Source organism: Gymnoscopelus braueri (assembly GCF_963280865.1).
Source record: "Gymnoscopelus braueri genome assembly, chromosome: 16".
Classification (NCBI taxonomy): Eukaryota; Metazoa; Chordata; class Actinopteri; order Myctophiformes; family Myctophidae; genus Gymnoscopelus; species Gymnoscopelus braueri.
This window is the reverse complement of record NC_137616.1, coordinates 41,384,699-41,411,735: the sequence shown is the minus strand read 5'-3', so window position 1 is coordinate 41,411,735 and position 27,037 is coordinate 41,384,699. Positions and strand designations below refer to the sequence as shown.

Genomic DNA, 27,037 nt, shown 5'->3' with positions numbered 1-27,037 from the left:
TTTCAACTGGGAACACATGTGGTGTCATTATGTGTTTCCAGTTCAAACCTGCTGCCGATCCAACAATCAAATAAAGCTATGAGAAAATGAACTGGAGCAGGAAACAGGTATGCCACCTTATGCAGAGAGCCCATTAGATTCTATAGAAGTGTCATGGGCAGGGATGCATTGGTGACTTGGAAAGTGGTTGCACTCTATTTTAGTGACGTAACGCGCACGTCGCTTTACAACGAACTACAGGTCACACAATGGACAATTGATACGCATCTAGGCTCATTCCTATGTTAATCCTATGTTAATCCTACTGTATGTTAATTCTTTAAAAAAATGTATCCCACAATTTTGTAACCTTTTTCACCCGGTGCCAATTTTCTAAGTGATCCTGGGCGCTACACTCCCCCCACCAGCCTAGGGAGCCCAGGGCCGAGCTCATGCCTCCTTCAATGCATAAGAGCCAACTGACCTACTTGTCACCTGACAGGGGAGAGTTTCCCCGGTAGGACGTAGCGCGTGGAAGGAACACGTTATTCCAACCAGTTCCCTTCCCCTCCATCAGGCGCCCCGGCTGTCATGGGGGAGGCGGTATAGCGACCAGGATTACTACATGTTTTTGTGAGGCTATTATTACCTACCCTAGGAGACACGGGGAGAACATGCAAACACAGAGTAGGCCCTTTCGCCAACCCCACCTTAGGGTATGGGCGCTGATGACACGGAGGAGAAGACACGCCCCCAGCGTCCACAGCGTCCCCGGCGGGAATCGAACCCAGGACCTTATAGCCGTGAGGCGACAGCGCCACCGTGCCCCCTGCAATCCTAATGTTAATTCATGCTGGTGTGACAACCGTTGTTAACTTTGTTGAGGTATGAATTTAAGGTTGTTTTAAATCTATGCCTCTGCTTGCGCGTGCTCCAGCTCAAAATAGCGGTTGCGCGGCATGTTTAGCCCATCCCATGACCAACACAACCCTGGTCATGGGGTTAGGCCGGGGACATGAAATGAATGTAAGTGTAAGTGCAGTCAGTCAGTGCCCCCAACAGTTTGTTAACACAATTGTGTGCGTGTGCTTTCAGGTTGTGGTACACTGCTTGTGCTGGAGGAGACAGAGACGGGGATCTCTCTTGTAAGAAGGTAAAAACTCTCGTGCTCTCTGAGCTCTCATAGCTATGAGAGTGTATAAATGGAAACAAGTGGACCCATTTGTACACTCTCAGAGTTACAGACCCATAAGGGTCCTTTTTGGACCCCTGGTGGTGGTCCCTGGACCTCGACATTGAGAACTGGTGTTAGGCCACAGATTGCCATTAGGGCTACATAATCGTTGTTACAACCAAGGTTTATGTTTTAGCTTGTAATTAAAGTAAATAAAAGATGAGTGTTAAACATTTTTCATTTACTGCTTTCTATAGTTTTAGCAATTTTCGGGATCTTTTTGACAGTGGGCGGGGGCATTCGGGCAGGTGGCTAAATATGTCATTTTTTTTACACAATAACCAGGCGATTTATTTATTATTATTTACAGTAGCTATTCTAGCCCCCAATAACTCACATCTGGTCATCAAAGACCACGGGACCTTTTTTATTGTGTAAAAAAATACATAGTTAGCCACCTGCCTGCCCTGAATGCCCCCGCACACTGTAAAAAAAGATCGCGAAAATTGCTAAAACTATAGAAAGCAGTAAATGATTTTTTTTTAACACTCATCTTGTATTTACTTTAATTACAAGCTAAAACATAAACCTAGGTTGTAAAAAACCAAAGTTGTCCTTTGAGTAAAAGTATCAATACATACTGCAATGCAAATAGTTTTCAATGTTTTCCTATTTTCCCCCAATAAAGAACATTTTTATTGGTGGACTTGATGTGGTCTGATCAATCAATTGATCAATCAATTGATCAATCAATTGGTCCAGAATGTCTTTCATTATTACTGTGAGGTACAGATGACGGTGAATAGCCATTCTTGTACGTTCTCTAGTTGTATTTCCTTGTACCGTACGTGTAATAATGATCTCAGAGGTAAGTCATTTAGCTGGGGACCCCCTGGAACACTCTCAAGTATCCCTGGGGGTCCCCTTACCCCACATTGAGAAGCACTACTCTATAGTTTGTTTATCATTTTGTGCAATTTGAACCTAAAAAAAATATTAGCCTGTGTCTCTGTCTGTCTGTGTGTGTGTGTGTGTGTGTGTGTGTGTGTGTGTGTGTGTGTGTGTGTGTGTGTGTGTGTGTGTGTGTGTGTGTGTGTGTGTGTGTGTGTGTGTGTGTGTGTGTGTGTGTGTGTGTGTGTGTGTGTGTGTGTGTGTGTGTGTGTGTGTAGTTGTGAGTGGAGTGACGGCTTGTTTGACGTGTCGTGGAGTGAAGCCAACGAGCACATCCTGGTAGCAGGGGGCGGAGACGGAACCCTGCAGCTCTGGGATACAGCCAATCACAACGCACCGCTCCGGGTGGCCAAGGAGCACACACAGGAGGTAGGAGACACACACACACACACACACACACACACACAATTAGGCCTTATTGTGATAATAACGGTATGGAACAGTAAAATGTAGATGCCTTTTGTTGCAATAAGCAGCCGCCTAAGAAGGTACCTTGTCTTTGTGGTCCACTTTGTGTGTGTGTGTGTGTGTGTGTGTGTGTGTGTGTGTGTGTGTGTGTGTGGGGGGGGGGGGGTGTGTGTGTGTGTGTGTGTACAGGTGTATTCTGTAGACTGGAGTCAGACCAGAGGAGAGAATCTGGTGGTTTCTGGTTCCTGGGACCACACTGCTAAAGTGGTGAGACCTACCTTCCTTCCTCCCTCCTTTCCTTTGTTAACCCATTAAGACCTGAAGCCGATTCTACAAATGTTTTCTAAATCCCAACGGTATTCTGAAAAACTTATGTTTCTATATCAGTGGTGCTCAATTTTTTTCATGTCAAGGACCCCCAAAATGATATGTATTTGGCCGCCGACCCCCATCTCAAAATGTTTTGTTCCAGGGACCCCCAGAAGCAAAGTATAGAGTTAAAATTTTTCTCTTTTAAACAATATATATTCAAAGATTCACGATTTTTCAAAAATAGCAGATCTACAAGCTCATAGCGCGGCACCGAGTGCCGCACTATGAGCTTGTAGATCTGCTATTTTTGAAAAATAGCCAAAGTGTAAAATAATGCTTTTTAGCTCAAATGAAAAAGTGACACAGATCATTAACAGTGTTGTTTTGTGTCTTCCCAGTGGGACCCTAACCTCGGCCAATCACTGACCACCCTCAAAGGTCACGAAGGGGTCATCTACAGCACCGTCTGGTCCCCCCACATCCCAGGATGCCTTGCTTCAGCATCAGGTGAGACCAACACACAATGGAATCTGCAGGGAATGGATGGGTGGATGCAGACTATGCATCTATATATCAGAATCAACTTTATTGTCACATCACAGGTTTACAGGTGTAAAACAGAGGGTTAAATAATTTTTGGGGCAATTTCCATCGTTTTTGATATTTCCATGAAAGTGGAAGAAGAAGAGGGGCAGGGGGAGCAAAGGGCAAGAGAGAGAAAGGAAGGCAAGGAATCTCACTTCAAACACTAGCCATGTTTTGAATGAGGAATGTAGGTTGCTACCTTCAAGAAAGACAAAGTTCAACAATTCAATAAGGTCAGACTACAATGGTCCCTTTGTTGATCAGTCGATTTTTTAGGCTAAATTTAGAATCTGACCAAAGGGTACGCAGAACAGTGAAGGATATCTGATAACAGATGAAGAAGCGCTGCGTAGGGTCCGTAATTATGCAAACAGGTGCTCTTTGGAAAGGGTTTAGTTTCAGGACAAGAGTTCTAAGTTCATTTCCTTTGTAGGCATCACAGTGGAAAAAATAAGGTGGTGAACTTAAAGAAGGTCCAAGGCAGCTCTGTTCAGTTCAAGTAGAAAATATTTTATTCCATAATAAAGCAAGAAAAAAAACGCGGGTGACCAACGCGTTTCGGCCGGAGGCCTTCATCAGAACAGAATGCACCTTAACCCGTGCGTGAATACACATTACATACCAAATAGAAAACTGCACAATAGAAAATAAATCAAATCAAAGGTTGGAATACAGAACCCAAAAGGAAAATTAGAAAAATAAGAACCACAGTACATATAGGATCCAAATAGCATCAATAACAAGACAACATACTGGCTGAGTAGCCCGTTGTTAGAGAAATGGGGAGAAGTCAATGACATCACTAAGACCAGGGAAGGTTGTCGCTTTTAAGAGTGATTATCCAAAATGTTTCTCTTTGGAGTAGCTTTTTCTCTCTTACAGACCTGGGAATTACCTCAATAACCATGATTTTCTAATTATTTGGATTTGTGTGTCCAGCTGCCTTGTATTGTTCTGCCAAGGCCCATGGGGTAGTTGGGATTCCCAATCAGTACAGCATATTTATGCTCAGCAAATCTCTCTCTAAGCGCAGACTTAGAGACAGATTTGCGGAAATGAACTTAGAACTCTTGTAGTGAAGGACATCTTTTGCTCTTGTCTTCATGTTTTTATGTGCCCCAGCCTAGGGGAACCGAGGCGCAACATGGAAGTATGGAACCCCTCTCTCCTTAACTCCCAAAGAATTACCAGCAATCAGAAAGTCAGCCATACAATGGGTTTTATCCAAAATAATATAACCAAAAGACATCAATTAACTCTAGGCTAACCAACAAAACAGTAGAAAAAAATGGAGCCCAAAAGAAATGCTACCCAAACCCAACCACACCCTGGCTGTAGATAGTTCAATCTCTTTGCATAATACAATGAACAAACAAATGGTGTGGTTATTGGCAGTCTGGTTTTCTGTGAAAGCTGATAATAAAATAGTATTGTATGGATGGATGGATGGAATGATATGAAGGGAATAGGAATGAGGGGAATAGAGCACATGTTTCACCACTTTCAACATGGCATCCCTCTTTTGGGCATGTTATTATAGGGGAAAATTGTAATCACACGTTGTATACATATATAGGTATGGTATTATAGGGCTATAATATATACTGTAATATAGTATGCAGAGTTTGAGTGGTGGAAGTAAGGAAGGAAGTGAGTGAGTGAAAAAAATGAGCAAGTTATTATAGTTAGTTGGACGATACTGTCTTCTTACCACTAGGTGTCAGTGTAACAATGTTAATGCAGTCATCCACTGCTCTGTATTTGAAATAGATTTAGGCTTAAAGGGATACTTCACTTTCAAATAAAATAAACATTAAAAAAAAATATTTAAAAAAAAAGTTATGGCAAAATAAAGGCCCCCTCACGCATTAGAGTGTCCTACTAATGTGTGAGGGGGCCTTTATTTTGCCATAACTTCTTTCATTTTTTTTAAATAATTTTTTTTAATGTTTATTTTATTTGAAAGTGAAGTATCCCTTTAATTTGATTCGATTTCAGACCATAAAGGACGTAGACCCATCACTCATATATTATTTTAAAATGTTTAACTTTGCTAATTTTTTCCGTTTGTTAAGTCTTGTACAGTTAGATGTTAGATAAATGCCTTTATGAACTAAGATACCTGTTCTAATTTTACATTCCCAGCATACTGTGTTCATCCGGTGTTGTGAAATACAACACGCAGTCATTTCGTCACACGAACGGAAAGATCCAAAATAAGCACACACACACAGAGTCCAAAAACAAAAACATTTTGTCTTCTCCTCCAGGCTTTTTGTAGAAACCCTAGCCAAAACAAAAACCTCCTTCTTTAAAAGCCACTTCAACAAATTACCTTCTTTAGACCAAAAATAAATCACTGGTTTGGACGTCCGATCCGGAACTGTTCTCATCCGAGTCGTTTTCCATTGCAATCAATCAACGCACACGCACTGCAAACTTACTGCATTATCATTATAGATTTAATTACAGTAATACAGCTGTAAGCAAGAGATTAAAATGCCTGCCTCTGGAATCACGCCTACACTAAAGATTGCCAGGAAGTAATTCCCCCCAGAACCTTCTCTCCGGGTGCCTCCCTTATCTCTTTAAGACCGGGAACGAATCTGTGCGTCATTTTTAGATTTCTTTGGCTATTCAAAAATAGCAGATATACAAGCTCATAGCGCGGCACCGAGTGCCGCGCTATGAGCTTGTAGATCTGCTATTTTTGAAAAATCATGAAAAGTTTTGCAAATATTTGATTTTTTTTCTTTTTTTTTGGCGGACATTTGTAACTCAAATCTTTGCTTCTGGGGGTTCCTGGAACTAAATATTTGACAAATGTTTGCTTTAAAAAATATTTAAATATGAAAAAAAGTGAAAATTCGTGGTAAAATATTGGAATTTTACCATGAATTTTCACTTTTTTTCAAAAATAGCAGATCTACCCGGTCTTAATGGGTTATATTATATTATGCTGTCTCCCTCCCAGTGTTACCGTATCTTTCTCCCTTTTCTCCCATTGTAGTCAGTTATGCCAATTCCTGATTTCCCCAGACACCTACTGTACGCGTGTATGTGTTACTTCTCTTCATCCCTACTGGCTCACCTGCCAGCGAGGAGCCCCCGCCGGGAGGATGTGTAGAGCTTACTCCTCCCGTTCAACACCTGCCTGCTGACGGGTGCCGTGCCGTGCCGCTCCAGCCCGTCGTATAGGTCGCATTGACAAAGATAGCCCGGCTTCCCTTCCCACGAACAACGGGCGATCGTGTTCGTACGGAGGCTCGACCTGGTAGGGCTGTCACGATTACAAATTTAAGTTGACGATTAATTATCGCTCAAATAATTGCGATTATCCATTTAATTGTGTTTCTGTCGTTGAAAATTAATGGAACATTATGAATAAAAATGACATTTCTGTTTGGCTTTTTAGCTTCCGGAAACAAAAGTTGCACAGGGCAGATATGACAAATAACACATTTAATTACTTTATACTTAAAAATAAACATTAGTAGTGGAAATAGCAGATCTATAAGCTCAAAACGCGTCTTATCGCGACGCGTTTTGAGCTTATAGATCGGCTATTTCCACTATGTTTGTCATTTTTGGAAAATATATGATATCTTCTTTACATGGAATTGATTATGACGATAATGACGACTATGCAAAAAATAATTGCGACTATATTAAATAATTGCGATTAGACGATTATGTAATAATTGTGACAGGCCTATGGATCGGTGCCACCGCGGAGGATTCCAACCCGTAGTCTCCGTGCTGGTGAACAGGTACTTTCCCACCCTAGCGGCCCAGTCTTGTATTATCGCTCCCGAGAACTTAGAAACAAATGGAATCGCTCAAGTACCGAAAACTTTCGTGATTTTCTAAACTCCACCAAAAGAGGCGATCTTAACCGCTCCTCCCCTTCTCCCCTTCAATCAGGAAGTGAGTTTGAATTAAATCAGCTTAGTTTTAAGATGACAATAGAAGTCAATCAGGTTCATAACCAGAGGGAGTCCTCGGATTAGCTTATCCATTTTCTTTTTACGGGGATCATACGGTAACTTTAAACTCATTTGCGCTCATCATGACCGTATGGTTGCATCAGTATCTTGATCAGATTGTGGTCCAATAGGAGGCTCCTCTGTGCCTGCTGCGTTGGTGCGGTATCAGTTTGCGGGAGTACAGGGGAAGTGGAACGAGTTGGCTTAATTAGTTTGAGTTAATTGCTTCATTTGGAGGGAGTGGGCTGCAGGCTTGACTCACTCGCTGATGTAATGTCAAAAGAAGGATGTCGTGACTTTTGGGGAACTCTATGTTTTATGTGAAGCAGAGTAGACAGGGCCTATTTTGGTCCATTTGGTTGCATTTGTAAAAAAAATAAAAGAGTTTGTAAAATAGTTAACACTTTTGGGTTGTATTTATTTTTAGTAAATCCACACAGAATGTGGATTACATCCACACAGAATGTGAATAATACGCAGCGATAAAACGGTCGATTTATCACCAGGAATACAGGCATCAACTTGTATGGATGAGGCATAAACTATATGAACACATATTTTAAATATTTGCTGGAGATCCATTTATTTATTTATTTTTGGACAGTCGGCTTATATATCATTTCTGTAACCGCCCCTTCTCCAATGCTTATTAGAAAAGAAGAAGTCTGCTTGTGTGCACATACTGTATTTATGTGTGTATGCGTATGCAAGTGTGTGTCCATGTGTGTGTGCATCCAAGTGTGTCTGCTGTACATGAATGCACGGGAGTGAGCGCCGTTTTTTTCCCTTATTATATCAATCGCCCCTTTAATAAAATTGGAGGCAAGTCGATGAGTTGACGTGATAGTGGGAACAACGTCCATTTCCTCCCAAGGAGCCGATGGCAGCTTGATGGACGCTATCAGACTTTAGCATGGGCTGTGTGTGTCTGTGTGTGTGTGTGTGTGTGTGTGTGTGTGTGTGTGTGCGTGGGCCACTGTAACATCTCAGCATGGAGAGCTCAGTCATCATCAGTAATGGGTTTTTTATGGAGGGACAATTCGCAGTAAATGGCTTAACCCATTCAATCCGGGAACGCATCTGTGTCATTTAAGATTTCTTTGGTCTATTCAAAAATAGCAGATCTACAAGCTTTTTTTTAATCGTGATTTCTTTTAGCAAATCTTTGAATATGATATATGTTTTAAAGCGAACATTTTTAACGCAAATCTTTTTTTTTATTCTACAAATCTCTTCTAAATCCTATAATTTCTTTGAAAAAAACATATGTTGCTATAATCAGTGGTCCTCAAACTTTTTTTCGTGTCAAGGACCCCCAAAATGATATGTATTTGGCCGTGGACCCCCATCTAAAAATATTTTGTAATGGGGACCCCCAGAAACAAAGATTTGAGTTTAAAAAGTTCCCTTTAAAATTATATATATTAAATTTTTACACAAATTTTCACTATTTTTCAAAAATAGCAGATCTACAAGCTCGCCACGCTATGAGCTTGTTTATCTGCTATTTTTTGAATAGCCCAAAGAAATCTAAAAAATGACACAGATTCTTTCCCGGTCTAAAAGGCTTAACAGCACAGGCCCTGAAGGGCCCGCAGAGCTCTGCTACAGCAGTTATCTGATCACTTCACCAGTGCTCTATGGCCCACAAATCTAAAAACAGGGGCTGTATTGCTGTACTCGATCCGCCTGAATATGACTAAAGCATATAAATGTATGTATGTATGTATTTTGCATCCAAAGTACATGCAGTTATGCATACATTAACATTTATGAACACTCCCCCTCGTCCCACCTTCAATATCAACTATTCAGGGAAAAGGAGAACGAGAAAAAAACGAATTAATTTCAGTCTGATCACTTTCCAGGAATTGCATAAAAGTCTCTTATATTTCCCTGAATTCATTTAATTTCCCTCAGTCCACATAGGTTAACTCATTCACTGCCAGGCTTATTTCAAGCTTGTTGATCCATATGCCAAAGGCATTTTGGGTCAAACGGAGATTTTTTTTTCTCCGTTTACATTTTAACATTGAAGTGGATGGAGAATTAACTTTTTGAAAAACATTTTCTCCTAGTTCCTTTGAGATTAAAAAAATAAAAAATAAAAAAAAATAAAAAAAAAATGGCACACTGAAAACGGCCGTCAAAAGACGTCATTGGCACTATATGAGTTAACTTCTGCAAAGCAAGGCAGGACACCATTTCCCCGTACTCACATCGCTGGTGTACGTCCGTCTATGCTTTTATACCTCAACGCAAGAAGCAGCCATATATCAGTCACTCTCCTATCTTGACGCAGCAATGTATCAATCACTTTCTTAGTCTGAACCATGCAGACAAATATCAATCACTCTCTAATTCTGAAACAGCAAGATATCAATCACCGCCCTAGCCTGAAGCAGACACACGTCAATCAAGTGATCAGCATTGATACCTAGGGGTGCAACAGTTAATCAAATCAATTGATTATTTAAAAAATATCGTTGATTCAATAGATATAGGTCATGCCCTATGGGAATTATGGCTGGCAAATGGGAACGATGGCCGTTGGGAGCGCATGACTCTGGTTATGCAGTAGGCCCGTTGTACCTGTTGTCAGAGTACTTAGTGCAGTATCCTTATCATAGTACTTGGAGGCAGGGTTGCCAGATCTGCTTATTATAATTTCCCCACAAGATTTGAAAATAGCAGATCTACAAGCGCACAACGCGTCGCATCGCGACGCGTTGTGAGCTTGTAGATCTGCTATTTTCAAATAGCTGATGTATATGTTAAGGTGCTCCTGTGGCCCATAGTCGCTTCTTTTGGGCTGGTTTTCCTAGACCTGGTTGCTTGTTTCTCTCACAGAATCTGGCAACACTGCTTGGAGGCCAGTCTGTGAAGTCAGTCCGTACTATGATGCCATTTTGATGACATCAGGGATCTCCATATATGGGCATAAAAGGGATACTGGCACACGTCGCCAAGTTTGAAGTCGATCACATGCACGCTCAGAGATTCCGTGCATCTATATAGATAGACACTCCGCGCGTCACTACCCTCGGGTCCTTGGGCAATATGCACGGCAAGTTTGACGTTAATCGGTCAGGCGGTGGACACACAAACATAGCCTGGTTCCAGACGAATCTGCCGTTGAAGAAAAAAAGATTTGCCCTCGGCAGATTAGTTCTGGCCCCTCTCAGTTGAGACTGGATTTCTCTCCCTCTGAAGTTGTGAGGGACCAATCAGGGCCCAGTATGCAAATATGGGTCGTTTTTTTTTATCCGCCCCTTGGAAATGCACGTTCCATACAGAGATTCCAGACTAATATCTATGCAGTGATATTAGTCTGGCCATGCCAGGTTAACACAAACAGGTACACACACAGATTCTGGGGGGGGAGGAAATCAAATCTATTTTTCTCCTCCCTTTTCATAAATAACTGGGAGCTTCGGCTAAGAGATTTGGTGTTGAGGGAAATACTAGCAGAACTAGTACAGATACAGTACCTGGGGGACCCAGGTGTACTAAAGAACATAGCTTTTAAGTCCGCCCCGGTGGCCAATTTTGTGGCTCGAGGGCCTGCGGCTTCCTTCTTAAAATGTATTATTTATTGATGTCCCGCCAGTATAGTCACGGGAAATTCATACACTGCAGTTTCTGGGAGTTTTGAAATGAACCTGGGCAGAGATGTCAATTCCCAGCAGTTCTTACTGCTTGTTCCTTGTGTTGTTTCATTCTCAAGATGTGAAATAAAGGCATAATAAATATTTGTAGAGACCTTTTCACACCTGTTTACATTTGGCTACGTTGCCATTTTGAACAACACTGTAAATATAAAAGCAGAGCAGTGCATGCATGTCCCCCCCCATGTTTCTGTTCCGACAGGCAGTAATAACGCAGGGAGTGTGTGTGTGTGTGTGTGTGTGTCTGTGCGTGTTCATCTCGCTTTGAACCCACCAACTAAGCGTTTGCCCATGCGCTTTATTGCGTGCGAATGTTCTCGCCAAACCTGGCCACAGCGGGACGTCTGCTCAATGCACTTCGATGACAATGCGTGCGCCCCTTTTTTTAATGCCCACAGCAGAATACGAACTTAACGTGCACGGCCAGTGTGTGTGTACTGTATGTGAAACACTTGAGGCTGTTGGCCAGTATTTTACCCACCTCACACACTTTGCTTTTGCTGCTACTATCTGGATGCGTAGTCACAAATTAATTACCTTCATTCTTCAACATTATCTTCATCATTGCCTTCGAATTGATTGTCCCCCTGATGCATTTTGACCCCCAAAATTGCTCCTACTTACTGCTGCTGACTACTTCACTGTTAATGTTCATACTACATACTCCCATATACAGTTTGTCATTTCATTTTACTACTATTACTTATATTTGTTGTTGCTACAACCATTTATCTTTTTTACTACTTTTTTACTTTACTTTTTTACCAAATACACGTTTACTGTTCTCTGTTACAACATGACAATAAACCATGTAATCTAACAACAAAGCCTTTCTCATTTCCATCACCAACTGCCCTTCTGCATATGCCAAATTCTCAACTCGCATCAATCATACCCACCACTCAAAACACCTTCAGTGCACACTACGTGTACACGATTAAAAACATTTTTTCAACACTGTTAACCTCACAGAAAATCTGCACACGCCCGAAGGGAGCTTTTCTTCTAGTTAATTTAACCCATTACTGAGCAGTGCGCAGTGCATGCTCGAGTGGAGACATCCATACGCTGCTGTTTGGCTAAATAAAGCAGTCATGTATCCATGACGTTTATGAGAGATAGCCTGGGGATGTCATCATAATTTGAAGGTTTATGGAGTGATTGATGAATGCGTAAACATTAATGGATGAACGCTGGTGTGTGGTTGTCTGGTTACCTATCTCCGATCTGCGCTGCCGTGGCCAAAACCCACAATGAAGATCACTTGCGCTGGGCATAGCTACGGCATTCGAGCGTCAGGTTTATATCTTTAACTGAGGTTGCACATAACTCCAGAAAGATGTAGCCTACCTACTGTAGGCTACCCAAGTTCCCAACTTGGGTAGACAAGTTGGGAGACTTAACTCCCCATGAAAATATTCCAGTGCAGTGGTCCCCAAAATACTCTCTCATGTATGTGCTCATTATGTCTTAACAGAGCCAGTAAAGCACTTGTTCAAATTGCTGAATGCATGCAAAGAATTAAGCATCTAAATTGTAACATTGTAAATATGTTATATTGTTTTTAATTGCTCGATTGTAATTGCTTGTACACTTGGAAATATCCTACCAATTTCATATGACACATCTGCGTTGTATGCGATTACAAAATATATATTTCTCACATTATTTATTAGTTTTATAGTACAGTGTACATTTTTGGAGTGAATACATATGTTTAGATGCCTGTCAGATGGTCAGACAATGATGCACCGCATATCTATGATGGAACAAACTGGTGTAGCTCAAGCCTACACGACCTGAGACCAGACGTGAGGTTTGAGCAGGATCTCCAACCTCACAACACGTTGCAATGTGTGCTTGTAGATCGGCTATGAGATATAGCCGATCTGTTTGATTCTTGGAGCCTTGGAGTTGTTTGCAGGCGTCATCTAGGGTCAGCCATAGAGCTCTTGCATCTAAAGGGTTAATGAGGGTTAATGCGATGGGAGCGTGATCAGATAATACGATACTGATCACTTTCATTCACACAGTATATAATGAACTCATGGCGACTGCAAAGTAATCAATACGTGATGATTTTCTATAAGTACCTGAATAACATGAAAGCTCCTTTTTGTTAGGATGAAGCTTCCTCCACACATCAATTATAAAGAGATCAATTATAGATAGAAGCCAAACCTTTCTAGCTGGCCTGCAGGGGAAGTAATTCAATGTACCCAGCAGAACATTATAAAATGAGGATATACAGTAAGAAATACATTACTGAAAAAATGTGTGACTGTCCTCATACGCCTTGATCAGCATAATTTGGGCTGTTATAATATACAACGGGATTGTTTTGTGAATCACAATAATACCCCCACTGGCTGGGAGTTAAATGGAGCAGAAAAAAATTAAACTTGCACTTTTAAAACTTTGATAATATCAGTCAAATGCGATCTCCTTCAGGAGAATAATTTTTCAAGTAGAGATTCAAGTAGTGTATTTGGACCCCTCTTCTGTTCATTTGGACCCTTGGTAGTCCCCTGACCCTACGTTAAGAAACAGGGCTTTAGCTAATGGGTTCAGATCATACGCGTATTCAATTTAATATCCATGTAAAAATGGACATATACTGTAACTGACCAACACCAACAGAGGTTGATATTGTTCTACTATGATTGTTTCACAAAGGTACACGCAATGCTATAGTAAATGGTGCACACACAGTGTATAGGTCCTTTATCCAAAGCGCTTTGCTGCAGTGCTTCTCAATTTTCTTCATGTCAATGACCCCCAACAATATCTGAAAATAATTTATGCCAGGGACCCCTAGAAGAGGATTGCTTGTGTTTGAAAAAAATAATCACACATTTCCAAACGTTTATTATTGTGACGCTATATTAACCCATTTTGCTGGGGACCCCCTGCCCCCCCCCCCCCCCCATTTACAATGTACAATGCATCACATTCACCCATTCACAGTCACACACATTCACACACCGACTGCAGAGGAAACCATGCAAGGCACCAACCTGCCCATGGGGGAGCAGTTGGGGGGCGTTCAGCGTCTTGCTCAAGGACACTTGGACACTGGACCCAGGGGGGGGGGGGGAGCCTGGGGATTGAATCGGGAACCTTCCAATTCCCTGCTGCCTCTTACGTCCAAATCAAGTTATTATTTAGGCCAGGGCTCCAATCAGATCCAATCTCCTCATCATTACAGACGCTCAGCGACAGGCTGTATCGTGTCTGTCTGCTATTATAGTCACTATGTCAGCTTGCCATAGCCTGTGGTTTAAAGGATGATATCATGATTTTATACTTATAGTTGCGTTGCCGGTGTCGTGCACCGAGAACAGCCGATCTACAAGCTCACAATGCCTCGCAGCGTGCTGTGTTGTGAGCTTGTAGATCGGGTACTTTTTTTTTGTGCTTGACACCCGGCACGCAACTAAGTAAAAAAAAAGAGGGCATAATGAAGGCTCTGAGAGTACCGTCGTTTACCCTGTCATAGTCACGCACAGAGATTTAGGTCAAGGTGAACCCACAAACCCACTTCGGAGGTCTGTCTCAAAAAAGTGCACTTGACAGTCAAAGAAAAGTTTATACTACAGCGTCACACAAAAGCATCAGAAGTAGCAGATCCACAAGCTCGAAGCGCGGCGCGTTTCGAGCTTGTGGATCTGCTACTTTTTGATGCTTTTGAATTTTGAATCCTGAAAAGCAACAGTTTTGGAGATATGAGGTTTCCACCTCAGACAGAGACGATTTAATACTTTGGCTTTTCAAAAAATAGCAATGTGACATGTTGTGAACTTGTAGATCTGCAATAAAAAAAAAAAGTGAAACATTTTGAATAATTTATATATATATATTTTTTTAAAGATCTGGAACGCATCTGTGTCACTTTAGATTTCTTTGGCTATTCAAAAATAGCAGATATACAAGCTCATAGCGTGGCACCGAGTGCCGCGCTATGAGCTTGTAGATCTGCTATTTTTGAAAAATCTTTAATTATTTTAGGATTTAGTAGTATAGTTTAGTAGTATAGTTAGGATTTAGAAAACATTTTTAAGAATCGCCTCAGGTCTTAATGGGTTAAACAAACACAAAGGTTCTCTTCTGGGGGTCTCTAGCACAACATCTTTTCATATGGGGGTCCAAAATACATAGCGATCTGGGGGGTCCTTGACATGAAAATGTTTAAGACCCACTGTCTTAGATGAGTCCAACCCATTTTTCCTGCCAAGAAGACAAAGCACTGTGTGGTTTATAGCAGTGAGGCTATAGGCAGCAGTGTTCATTTTACCCAGCTTTTTAACTTCTCTCTCTCTTTTTTTACAATGCTTTGTTTATTTATCTCTTCCCCACAGCCATGATGTGTGCGTGTGTGTGTGTGTGCGCACGTGTGTGTGTGTGTTTATTTGAGTTATTGTGGTGCCGTATAAAAGCCGCTGTAAGCTTATATCGATTTGAGTGTGTACTCATGTGTATAGAGTATGTTTGTGTGTCTGTGTGTGTTACCTTTATGTTACTCGGTATATTAACCCATTAAGACCTGAGGCCGCGGACCCCCATCTCAAAATATTTAGTTCCAGGGACCCCCATCTCAAAATATTTAGCTCCAGGGACCCCCATCTAAAAATATTTATCTCCAGGGACCCCCAGATCGAAGCAAAGATTTGAGTTACAAATGTTCACGATTTTTCAAAAATAGCAGATCTACAAGCTCGTAGCGCGGCACTCGGTGCCGCGCTGCAAGCTTGTAGATCTGCTATTTTTGAATAGCCAAAGAAATCTAAAAAGACACAGATGCGTCCCCGGTCTTAATGGGTTAAGTTTGTTTTATATTCGCGTTTTCCCCTATAGCAATGAATAGATAGGATGAATCACTCCTGCCTGTAAGACTTTCATTAACTTTCCTCTGTGTTGGGGGTCAAAACGATAGAGATGATGATTTTATCAGTATTTGTCTAAAAAATAATCACATTTCATGAAAAAGAACATGGCTGTTTGCATGGAAAAACAGCCTCTGGCGTCGGTGAGGTCTGATTAAGGGCATCTGGGTGACAACGGGGCTAAAGCACTGCAGGGCCTTGTGTTCTTTGTCTCTAAACTAGTATAGTGACCACTGTACCATGGGTTAAAACACATAAAATGCAATACATTCACTATCAGATACGGCAACCCTTTTGTGCATTCTTTCTTTCTTTCTTTCTTTCTTTCGTTCTTTCGTTCTTTCTTTGCCCTCCTTCTCACAGCACTGCATTTTATCCCCTACATGTTATCTTAAAAGCCAGAGATGGAACCATCTGATTATGTGAACACACACACATGTATGTGTGTGTGATCGTGTTTGCATCCATGCATGCAGGGAAACAGGTTTAATAATTAATAGAAAGCTGTCCATCAGAATTCAGATAAAGAGGGGGATTTGAAAAAAAATTAATGATAAAGAGGGGATGTAGAGTATAATGAGAGGAAGACTAGATAATGAACCAGGTGGTATACCTAGGCTCCCCCCAAAAATAAAATAATAATAATTCAAGCCCTCGTGTGATATTCCAGCCATGACTGAATTGAAATGTTGTGTTTTCTTGTTGGTTTTTTCTTTTTACTTACGACAAGGTCTGTCTCCAGTTGTGTTTTATTTTATTTTTATATGTGTGTGTGTGTGAAAAAAGTTAATAAAAATCTAAGTGACAAAAAAAAAAAAAGCTGTCCATCAGGATGGAACAACACACACACACACACACACACACACACACGCGCGCGCGCACACACACACACACACACACACACACACACACACACACACACACACACACACACACACACACACACACACACACACACACACACACACACACACACACACACACACACACACACACAGTATCCCCCCCATGTCCTCTCTCTTACATAGACAAATAAACTCTTCCACACAAGCAGACACACGCACGCACATACTCATTCTTTCTCTCTCGTTCTCCCTCCTATCTTAAGTCTTGGCACAGTCTACCCCGGGAGCTGTTAACTGTGAACGGCTCTGTCTGGTATCAAAGCAGTCCGCTGCGGGCCTGGTCAGGCAAGTAATGAGAAGAAACGGACAATCAATAGAATGAGAGAAAACAACTGAGAGGCAGAGAGAGAGAGAGAGAGGATGGAGAAAGGATAAGTGACTAATAGAGCGATAGAGAGAGACTGCAGATTATATGCTATACTATTCTATGTGATATGACATGGTGTGATAATATCATCACACATATTATGTGACGACACATGATCTATATGGAATGATGTGACATGTCATGGTGTAACATATTACATAGTATATTATATTGTATGACATTGTGGTCTAGACCAGTGGTTTTCAACCCTTTTCATATCAAAGTCCATTATTTATTCGGCATTTGAGCCACGGAACCACCATTTGATGAGATTTAGCCACTCAGACCCAAGAATATTTTGTTATCATTGGATGCGATTTTGTCCACAATTCCAGGCTGCATTGATGTTGGTACCATAGAAGAGATAACAGGAAAACGTTGATAAAGAAATAACAATTCTTCTACATTCTCTAATTGTGTAGACTTCTTGTAAACTAAGTAATGTAGATGTTTTAACAATAATTTAACTTTTGACAGCGTAAAATGAAACCAAATGGACCCGTACGGGTCCATTTGGTTTCATTTTACGCTCTCAAGAGTTAAAGATCTAATAAGGGTCCAGTTGGGTACCAACTCTCCATTTAGCTGGGGACCACCTGGAACCCCCTCAAGGACCACTGGTGGTCCCCGGACCACTGGTTGAGAACCACTGGTCTAGAGGACCACAATGGAAATAAGCCTTAGGGCCTTTATCGTGTTTTTTATCCTTGGTGATATTGTGTGTGTTACTGTCATGGATATTGTGTGTGTTATTGTAATGGAAGTGCTGCACCAAGCTACTGCCTTAGGACATTTACACATTCGCACATTTATAGTAGGATGGGGTTTTTAAAAGAGATTTTAAATGTAGTTAGCTATCTAACCTGGGGTCCTCGGGTGTAGTTCCAGAGTCTTGGGCCCTTGATGGCAAAGCTCCGGTCACCCTTGGTCCCCGACCTAGACTTAGGGTATAGGAACCAGTAGAGACAAACCAGAGGGCTTCAGGCTACGAACCGGCACATAAAGTATGGGTTTTATCTGTTCAGATAGGTAACTACAGTATAGGTGCCAGACCATGAAGAGCTTCAACCCATTCAATCCCGGAACGGCATCTACAAATGTCTTCTAAATCAGTTTTTTTTCTACAGTTTTCTGAAAACTGCTATAATATCAGTGGTTCTTAGACTTTGTCAACAATGTCAAGCACCCCCACAATTATATGTATTTGGCCACTGACCGCCATCTCAAAATATTTAGTTCCAGGGACCCCCAGAAGCAAAGATTTGAGTTACAAATGTTTGCTTAAAAAAAATATGTATTCAAAGATTTGCACAAATGTTCATGTTTAAAAAAAATCACACCCTGTGTGAAGTGGGCGGTGTCTTGCTAGCTAATCACAATACTGAATGGAGTCAACCAATCATGTACAAAAGATAAATACATTTATTGAAACACTCTTTATGATGGACGAAACCATAACTTGAAAAAAACAAATATTTGGTTTTTTTCAAGTTATGGTTGCTTATATAGGGCTATGCACATGTGTCATGTGACACTGGCCAATCACAGTCCTGAATAGATTGTGATTGGCCAATCACAGCGCAGGATAATTCTACTAATTTCCTGGGCCCAGATCACAGCGCAGGAAAATGCACATTTTTCCAAATCTCACTTATAGGGGCGGTTTCACCGCCCAAAAATATTGCAGATCTACAAGCTCATAGCGAGGCACTCGGTGCCGCGCTATGAGCTTGTATATCTGCTATCTTAAAATCAATTCTAAAAGCGACATGCAGCCCGTGAAGTGCAGCTAAAACGGGGGGGGGGGGGGGGGGGGGTGGGTTAGTAAGTATATCCTCCTCGTACCAGTGTGACTGAGTCTATAGCTGCCGCATTCTGCACCACCACCTGCAGGCGATGTAGTGAGCTGTGGCTGAGACAGGAGCAACGGCAAGGGCATTGCAGTAATCTCACTGAGAGAGGAGACGGACGGAGGGCATTAGCCCATTAAGACCGGGAACACATCTGTGTCATTTTTAGATTTCTTTGGCTATTCAAAAATAGCAGATCTACAAGCTCATAGCACGCTCATATACTGCTCATATACTGCTATATATAAAGAATTGTGAAAATATGTGCAAATCTTTGAATATATATATATATATATACGTTTTTAACTCAAATCTTTGCTTCTGGGGGATTCTACAATTCTAAATCTAAACTGTTTTCATGTCAAGGACCCCCCAAATTATTATTATGTATTTGGCCGCCGACCCCAATCTCAAAATATGTTGTTCCAGGGACCCCCCAGAAGCAAAGATTTGAGTAAAAAAAATGTTTGCCTTAAAAAAATATTTTTAAAAGATATATATATATATTAAAAGATTTTCACACGTTTTCACGATTTTTCAAAGATAGCAGATCTACAAGCTCATTTGCACTCGGTGCAAAGTATAAAATAATGGTTAAAGTGGTTACACAGACTGCGGTCCCGGTCTTAATGGGTTAACAACTCTCTTTCTTTCTTTATTTTGAGTGGTTAAAAAAAGATTAATCTAATTTCCGGAGAGGTTTCTCAAGTGCATGATGAAGCATGTGTTAAAGAGCTCAGAGTCAAATAGAAACACCCGAGTTCTGTCTCGCATGACAGTGTCGCACGAAAGTAGTGTATCGTGAGTGTAAAATAGGGAGTTAATTTATGAACGGTTTCTTGCCGGACAGCGATGATATGTACATATCCTCTCTGTCGGGTGGAAACCTCATTATCTCCAAAACTGTTACTTTTCAGGATTCAAATAAAAAAAATAGCAAAAGCAGCAGATCTACAAGCTCGAAACGCGTTGCTTCGCGCCGCGTTTCGAGCCGCGTTTCGAGCCGCGTTTCGAGCTTGTAGATCTGCTGTTTTTGCTACTTTTGTGTGACGCTGTTGTATGATCAAGTAGGGATGTTAATTTACGAAAAAAAGTTAGATATTAGAGATACAAGGTTTCTGCCCGACATAAAACCATACTGCATGTACATATGCATGGTTGGATATTGGAGTTAGAAACAGTGCACACACAGCGCACTACACAGCTTTACTACCTCATGTACCCTCTGGTTGCAGCTCAGGACATGATGCTGCTGCCATGGATGGCTGGAGAGAGGGAGAGAGAGGGAGGGAGGGAGGGAGAGGGAGGGAGAGGGAGGGGGAGAGAGCGAGATTGCAGTGGGTAGAAGTGTGAAAGAGAGAGAGAGAGAGAGACTGACTGAGAGAGATGGAGGGTGAGATCGCTGATAAGTGCTTATCAGCGACCCCATTATCCCTCCTCTCCTCACCTCCTCTCTCTCTATTTTCCTGTTCTTTCCTCCCATAAACTCCCCTTCAGCATCACTGAAGGGGAGAATGTCGTGTGTGTGTGTGTGTGTGTGTGTGTGTGTGTGTGTGTGTGTGTGTGTGTGTGTGTGTGTGTGTGTGTGTGTGTGTGTGTGTGTGTGTGTGTGTGTGTGTGTGTGTGTGTGTGTGTGTGTGTGTGTGTGTGTGTGTGTGTGTGTGTGTGTGTGTGTGTGTGTGTGTGTGTTTCTAAGCATGAGTGTGTCACTTGTGTATGTGTGTATTTACACTTATTTTGTGTGTGTGTGTGTGTTTGTGTGTCCAGTATAATTAGTGAGGGCAACTACTGCCCCAGGCCCTCCCCTCTCCTCTCCTCTCCTCTCCTCTCCTAGTAATCTCTGTGTTTTTTTATAACTCTTCTTTTTATTCTCTCAAGATCTTCTTTCTTTGAGCCTTTTTCTCCTTTTTCCTGCCAGTAGTCGACTCATGAGATGTTTTGCTGTCTCTCTCCTTCCCATTTGCGATTAGTTCTGCTAACGAGTGGACCATTCTCTCTCTCTCTCTCTCTCTCTCTCTCTCTCTCTCTCTCTCTCTCTCTCTCTCTCTCTCTCTCTCTCTCTCTCTCTCTCTCTCTAAAAAGCTTTAATGTGATTAACTTACTGCAGTGGTCTGTGGATCAAGCCTGCAGTCTTCAATTCTGCAGAGCATGAACAGAGCCAATCGCGATGCGGAGCGTTGTGGGCTTGTAGATCGGATATTGTCACTATTTTTAAAGATTTCTATTGAAAGTGGTTAAGTGTCTGTGGGTTTTTATAAATATTGAACTAATGAAAAGTATTAAGAGCTTGTGACTAATAACTACATTGGATCCATTGCAACACATGGGTTCCCTTTTCAATTTCCTGAACGTTTCCACCCCACAGTGACGATGTCTTAATGCAGAGGTTCCTGAATGGTGAGCCAAAGCACACTGGTGTATGTGCCATGAGACAAGTCGTGCCTTGGCATTTAGTGACAACCACACATCGGAACTATTTTATGCAACGGGTGCCCGTTGGGGCACACATTTCCAACTTTCATCGCTCTGGACTTGCATCGCTCCAGAGTAGGCTAGTAGTCTTGTGAAGAATTTATAAGACAATTGATATTATACGATAGTAATACATTGTCACAACATCGATAGCAAGGTATCTGGTCAAACACATTGTGATGTTAGATTTTGTCCAGCCCTAATGCACTGTGTGTGTGTGTGTGTGTGTGTGTGTGTGTGTGTGTGTGTGTGTGTGTGTGTGTGTGTGTGTGCGTGTGTGCGTGCGTGCGTGCGTGCGTGCGTGTGGAAATGCCCTCTTTAAAGAGAGAAATAAAGCCACATCAGTCATAAATGAATGCGCAGGTGTTGAGAGGTCTGCCGATTGCTGCTGAAGCTCTTAACATGAGCGCACGGCTAACTAGACTGGACCGTGTTCTGTTGGTGCTGTTGCTGTGATCTCAGCGACAAGAGATCCCGTCACAACAAGTGGACACTGGATTGTCAGCACTGGCACTGCTCAAGCAGCACGTGAATAGATTATAGGGTATATGCTTTTATTTCACATCACAGTCACAAACGCATTTATTTTGTCGAGAGACAATGATCAAAGGTCATCATTGATCTGATCAAAAGTGAAATAGGAGAAGTACAGGAGTTGTAGCTATACCCTTGTAGCCTACTAAAAGAGAGAATGCTGTCCATGCCAACAAGAGTTCAAGTACAGAATCAAGTAAGAACACACAGTTCATTTACAAGGTTCAGGTCTTAATGGGTACAAAGCAACGGTTCAAAATGCAACAAACTAAGCATATCCTGATAAGTACTCTTTTCGTTGTTAATCACTCTCTTTGTCTCTTTTCCAGCAAGATGTGTTTTTAGGCCTGTTCAAATAACATGAGAAATATCCCCTTTACAGCAGGTTAATAACAACATGAAAAAAAAAAATTACTTTTCAGTTGTTGCATCAATAACAAACTTCTCTTGAACGTGCAAGTGGCAGTGTGTGGGTATATCTCAACAAGATTGAGCTCACCTAGGATTCAAAAATATCAAAAGTAGCAGATCGACGAGCCTTGCTTTTGTGTGACGCTGTATGATATTCATTTACGAAAAAACACAAAAAGTTTAAATATGTTTCTGCCCGACAGCAACACTATATTAAGCCTACAGGTCGAATATGACATCAAGGCATTTAATACCCCCGTGACCGTCCCCGTCCCACACAGGCTTTACTTCTGTCCTGCAAATGAACAGTTTGGATCTGGTCACCCTATGCATGCATATCTGTGTGTCTGTACTGTACTGTGTGTGTGTGTGTGTATGTGCGTGTGTGTATGTGCGTGTGTGCATGTGTGCGTGTGTGTGTGCGTGCATGCGTGTGTGTGTGTGTGTGTGTGTATGTGACCTGAGTATGTGTGTTTGGTGTGCTGTGTGCAGAGCTGTCAGGACCAGCCTTTGTTTTGTAATCCCAGGGTCCCTCAGGTAGACAGCTGACTGGGTTTGTCCTGTTTGACACACGCTATTTCAAGCTCCTTCCTGACTGTTGTTCCTTTAACCGTTTGAACCCCAATTCTGGGGGGCTATTTTTGGCAAAGAGATTTGGTGTAGAAGGTGGGGGGGAGAGCAGACCAAGTACAGAGCCAACTCAGGTCAGGTTTACTAAGTACTGTATATAGAGGGTTTAAGTGGCTAACCACTTTGAACCTGGTGTCCATATTTTGAGCATGTCACATGTTCAAAAACACTGAAAATAGATTTTTTGGGGCTTTTCTGCCTTTATGTACGTATACAGTATTAGTGAAGATGGACAGGAAACAGAGAGAGAGACATGGGGAGAGACATGCAGTAAAGATCGTTGGGAACGGGACTCGAACCCACAATGCTTTGTCAGGCTATAGCCTAGGTGCCCGGAACGCAAGGCCAGCAGTCCAGGTCCAGATCAGCAATTTTCAACACGTGACACCGTTTGTATGACAGAGTACATACAATACGGCTTAACCACATGAACCCTAATCTCTCAGGACAGATTCAGCTCAGCAGCAATTTTTCTTTCTTTTTTTTTTGCTGATGGGTTCCCAGATCGGATGAACCCGAGCATCCATCCCTATTCTGGCTATGTCATGAAAAGGCAAACATTCAGTGAAAACAGCAGATCTGCAGTACACGTTTTGAGCTTGTAGATGGGCTATTTTTAGCGAAGAAATGTGTAAATGGGCAGATTTTTATAGCACCTTTCTCCAAAGTGCTTTACAATGTATTTCACATTCGTCCATTGACACACATTCACACCGACAGCACAGCAGAGGGAACCATGCAAGGCACCAACCTGCTCATCGGGAGCAGTTTGGGGTTCAGTGTCTTGCTCAAGGACACTTCGACATGCAGCCAGGAGGAGGAGTCGGGGTACGAATTGGGAAGATTGGGAACCTTCTGTTTCCAAAGATCCTAAGCCTAAACGTATACCTCCTGAACCACTGCGGCTCCTTAAGGGGGTATAGACTAGGGGGGGGAAATGGAGGGGACCGAGTATAGAGCCCTGGGGGACCCTGGTCAACAAAGTATATAGGGTTTTAACCCATTCAATCCGGGAATGCATCTGTGTCATTTTAGATGTCTTTGGCTTTTTAAAAAATCTTGAAAATGTGTGCAAATCTTTGAATATAGTGTATATTTTTTTAAGCGAACATTTGTCAAATATGTTGTTCCAGGCACCTCCAGAAGCAAAGATTTGAGTTACAAATGTTGTTTAAAAATATATATTTATTCAAAAATTTGCACAAATGTTTAAGATAAAAAAATAGCCAAAGGCATCTAAAATGACACAGATGTGTTCCTGGAATGAATGGGTTAAGTGGTTAAAACATCAGTTCCACTGTCACCCACTCTCTCTCCAGTACAAGCACAAGTACCTTGGTTTATGTACGGGTACATCTCTCCCACGTGGCCTGGATTCACCTGGCCTCTCTTTCACGCCTCTTTCTATCTCCCACCTTCTCCCAATATTTCACTGAATATTTCACGGAAAAGCAGAAAATGCTGTTCAATTTGAATACAAATCACCTCATCTTTCTCTGTGTAATTGAGTTGGCTGATTTTAGTGTGGATGTTCTCTTCGAACAGGTGCCCTAGGCTGTCAACCTGCTTAAGTGGAAGAGCTTAGATTTGTGTTTGTGTGTGTGTATTTATTTGCGATGGCGTGTGCATCCATGGTCATGTTTATACCTAATAAACCCATTCACCCATGTTGTATGTGGGTGTTCACTGTTTTGCTTATACTGCCTGTAGGTGTTTTAATGCTAGTGGGTGACCAGTGGTCGTGACTCTGTTGGTGAAACAGAAAGTGGAGGTAGCTAAAAACCCTCTTCAAACCACTTGTCAGGTTGGGTGTAAGGAGCAGTAGAGTTGTTCTGAAACCAATACCAGTATCTTAAAAGCTGCCGATACGGCTTGGTCTATAGTCATCCTAGAGCAGCGGTTCTCAAACCTTTTAATTTCAAGGACCCCCACTCTGAGAGTGTACAAATGGAACCAAATGGACCCTTCCAGTGAGGGAGAACATACTTCCACAGCAACAGCAGAGAATAACTTAAACTTGTTGCCGAAGTTTAACATGAAAGTATACTTCTGTGTGTGTGTGTGTGTGTGTGTGTGTGTGTGTGTGTGTGTGTGTGTGTGTGTGTGTGTGTGTGTGTGTGTGTGTGTGTGTGTGTGTGTGTGTGTGTGTGTGTGTGTGTGTGTGTGTGTGTGAGAGAGACATTTCCCTCTTACCTACCATCTATAAGGTGTTTATGAAGTGCATTCTTGCCCGAATCCTCCCGTGGCTTGTGGATGAAAACATCTTATCTCCCAAGCAAAAGGCCTACATCAATCGGCAAGGCATGAATGAACATGTGTTTTGTCTCAAAACAGGAATTGACGATTTCAAGCATGGGTCTAGTGAATACTTTTCAGTTTTTCTGGACTTCCGTGATGCATTTGGCACTTTAGCACATAATGTCATGATAACAGCTCTTGAGGAATTCCATCTACCCCAAGTTTATGTTGACATTGTTAAAGATGTGTACACTGGTTCATTCATTCAGGTCATCTGTGGTAAACAGCTCACAGACCCCATCCCTCTCCAAGTAGGTGTTAAGACTGGCTGTCCATGGAGCGCTGTTAATTTTGTGTTAGCACTTAACCAATGGTTAAAATGGCTCTGTATGTGTGCCCCCTAACCCTGTTCAGGGGTATGCAGACGATGTCCAGTTAGCCTCTCATCATGGGGCTGTAATAAAGATCATGCTCTCCAAAACCGATTCCTTTTTGGAATGGTCAGGATTAGAGGTAAAATAATCCAAATGTGCAGTTTTATATGAAAGACGGAGCGGAGGAAATCGCTGGTACCACTCTAAAAAAGATACACCAACTGATTTCACAATTTGCAATAAACCCCTTAAAGTCTATTCACGTCACGAGACTTACACATATTTGGGCCACAAGTTTAATGTGGCAGGCGAGTGGGGCGATCAGGTCGAGGTAATCATTGCTGAGTACTCCAGCAGACTCGACTTAATCCACACATCGCCTCTGCCTCTAATCATGAAACTGGAGGCAGTCAGAATAATAGCATTGGCCAAGGTACAACATCTTTTCTCCAATGTACATGTTCGACGAAAATCACTACGTGATTTGACTGACAAAACTGTGCACTTAGTGAGACAATGGACTGGTCTTAACACACACACAACACGTGACATTATATTTCACAGTAAACGTGAGGGTGGTTTGGGTGTTCCCAATTTTGAATGGACATATATTGCTACGAGGCTCTCCCACTTGTTAAATATGCTGAACAACGATGACCAGTATGTGAGAGAGCTTGCACGTTCATCTCTATTTCTGGACCTAAAACGACGTAAGGTCCCCCTGGCATGTGGCTCGGATCCTTGCTTCCTAGGCTTCAGGAGGAAACCTAGTGGAAAGCTAGACAGTCGCTCTCCCGGCTTCGGTGTGTGGTCAGACTGGCCAGACTTAAACGATCTGTGCTGTTGGGCTGATGTTACCTTGAAGTGGGTAGGGTCTAACTCAGAGGCGATGACTGTCTCGGATGACTTTATATCTGACCCCAGTATCTCTGTCAGAGCATCTATGACTGTGTGTGGAACAGAACACCAACTCCCACTGACTAATGCCCGAGGTCGCCTCTTATGGGCACAACAGCAAAGGCAGCGGCAGCATTGGACTGAACTGAGATTGCATGGGAATACTGCATGTCTCCCCGCTGCGGACCATTCTGTCTCGCACTCTGTGCTAATTTTTTTTTGCTTTAGACGAATGCATTATTATCTTTACTCTGAAAGCGAGGTTGCAGGTTTTACCATCTAAACTTAACCTCTCCATCTGGTTTCCAGGCAACCATGCTCCTCACTGTATACATCATGGTCATGAACAAATAGCTGAAACCATGTCCCACATCTTAAATGGGTGCCATGTATACAGGGGACTCTACATAAGT

The 27,037-nt window shown here is 42.0% G+C and overlaps 1 protein-coding gene across 1 annotated transcript in view; it reads left to right on the top strand.

Moving 5' to 3' along the window:
- Nucleotides 1–27,037, top strand: part of pex7 (peroxisomal biogenesis factor 7) — a 115,785-nt gene that overhangs the window by 1,479 nt on the left and 87,269 nt on the right. The window contains exons 2-5 of the mRNA XM_080452467.1: nt 1,075–1,132; nt 2,323–2,473; nt 2,702–2,779; nt 3,223–3,331. Coding sequence (XP_080308593.1) covers nt 1,075–1,132; nt 2,323–2,473; nt 2,702–2,779; nt 3,223–3,331 — 396 coding nt within the window. The remainder of the gene's footprint in view (nt 1–1,074; nt 1,133–2,322; nt 2,474–2,701; nt 2,780–3,222; nt 3,332–27,037) is intronic.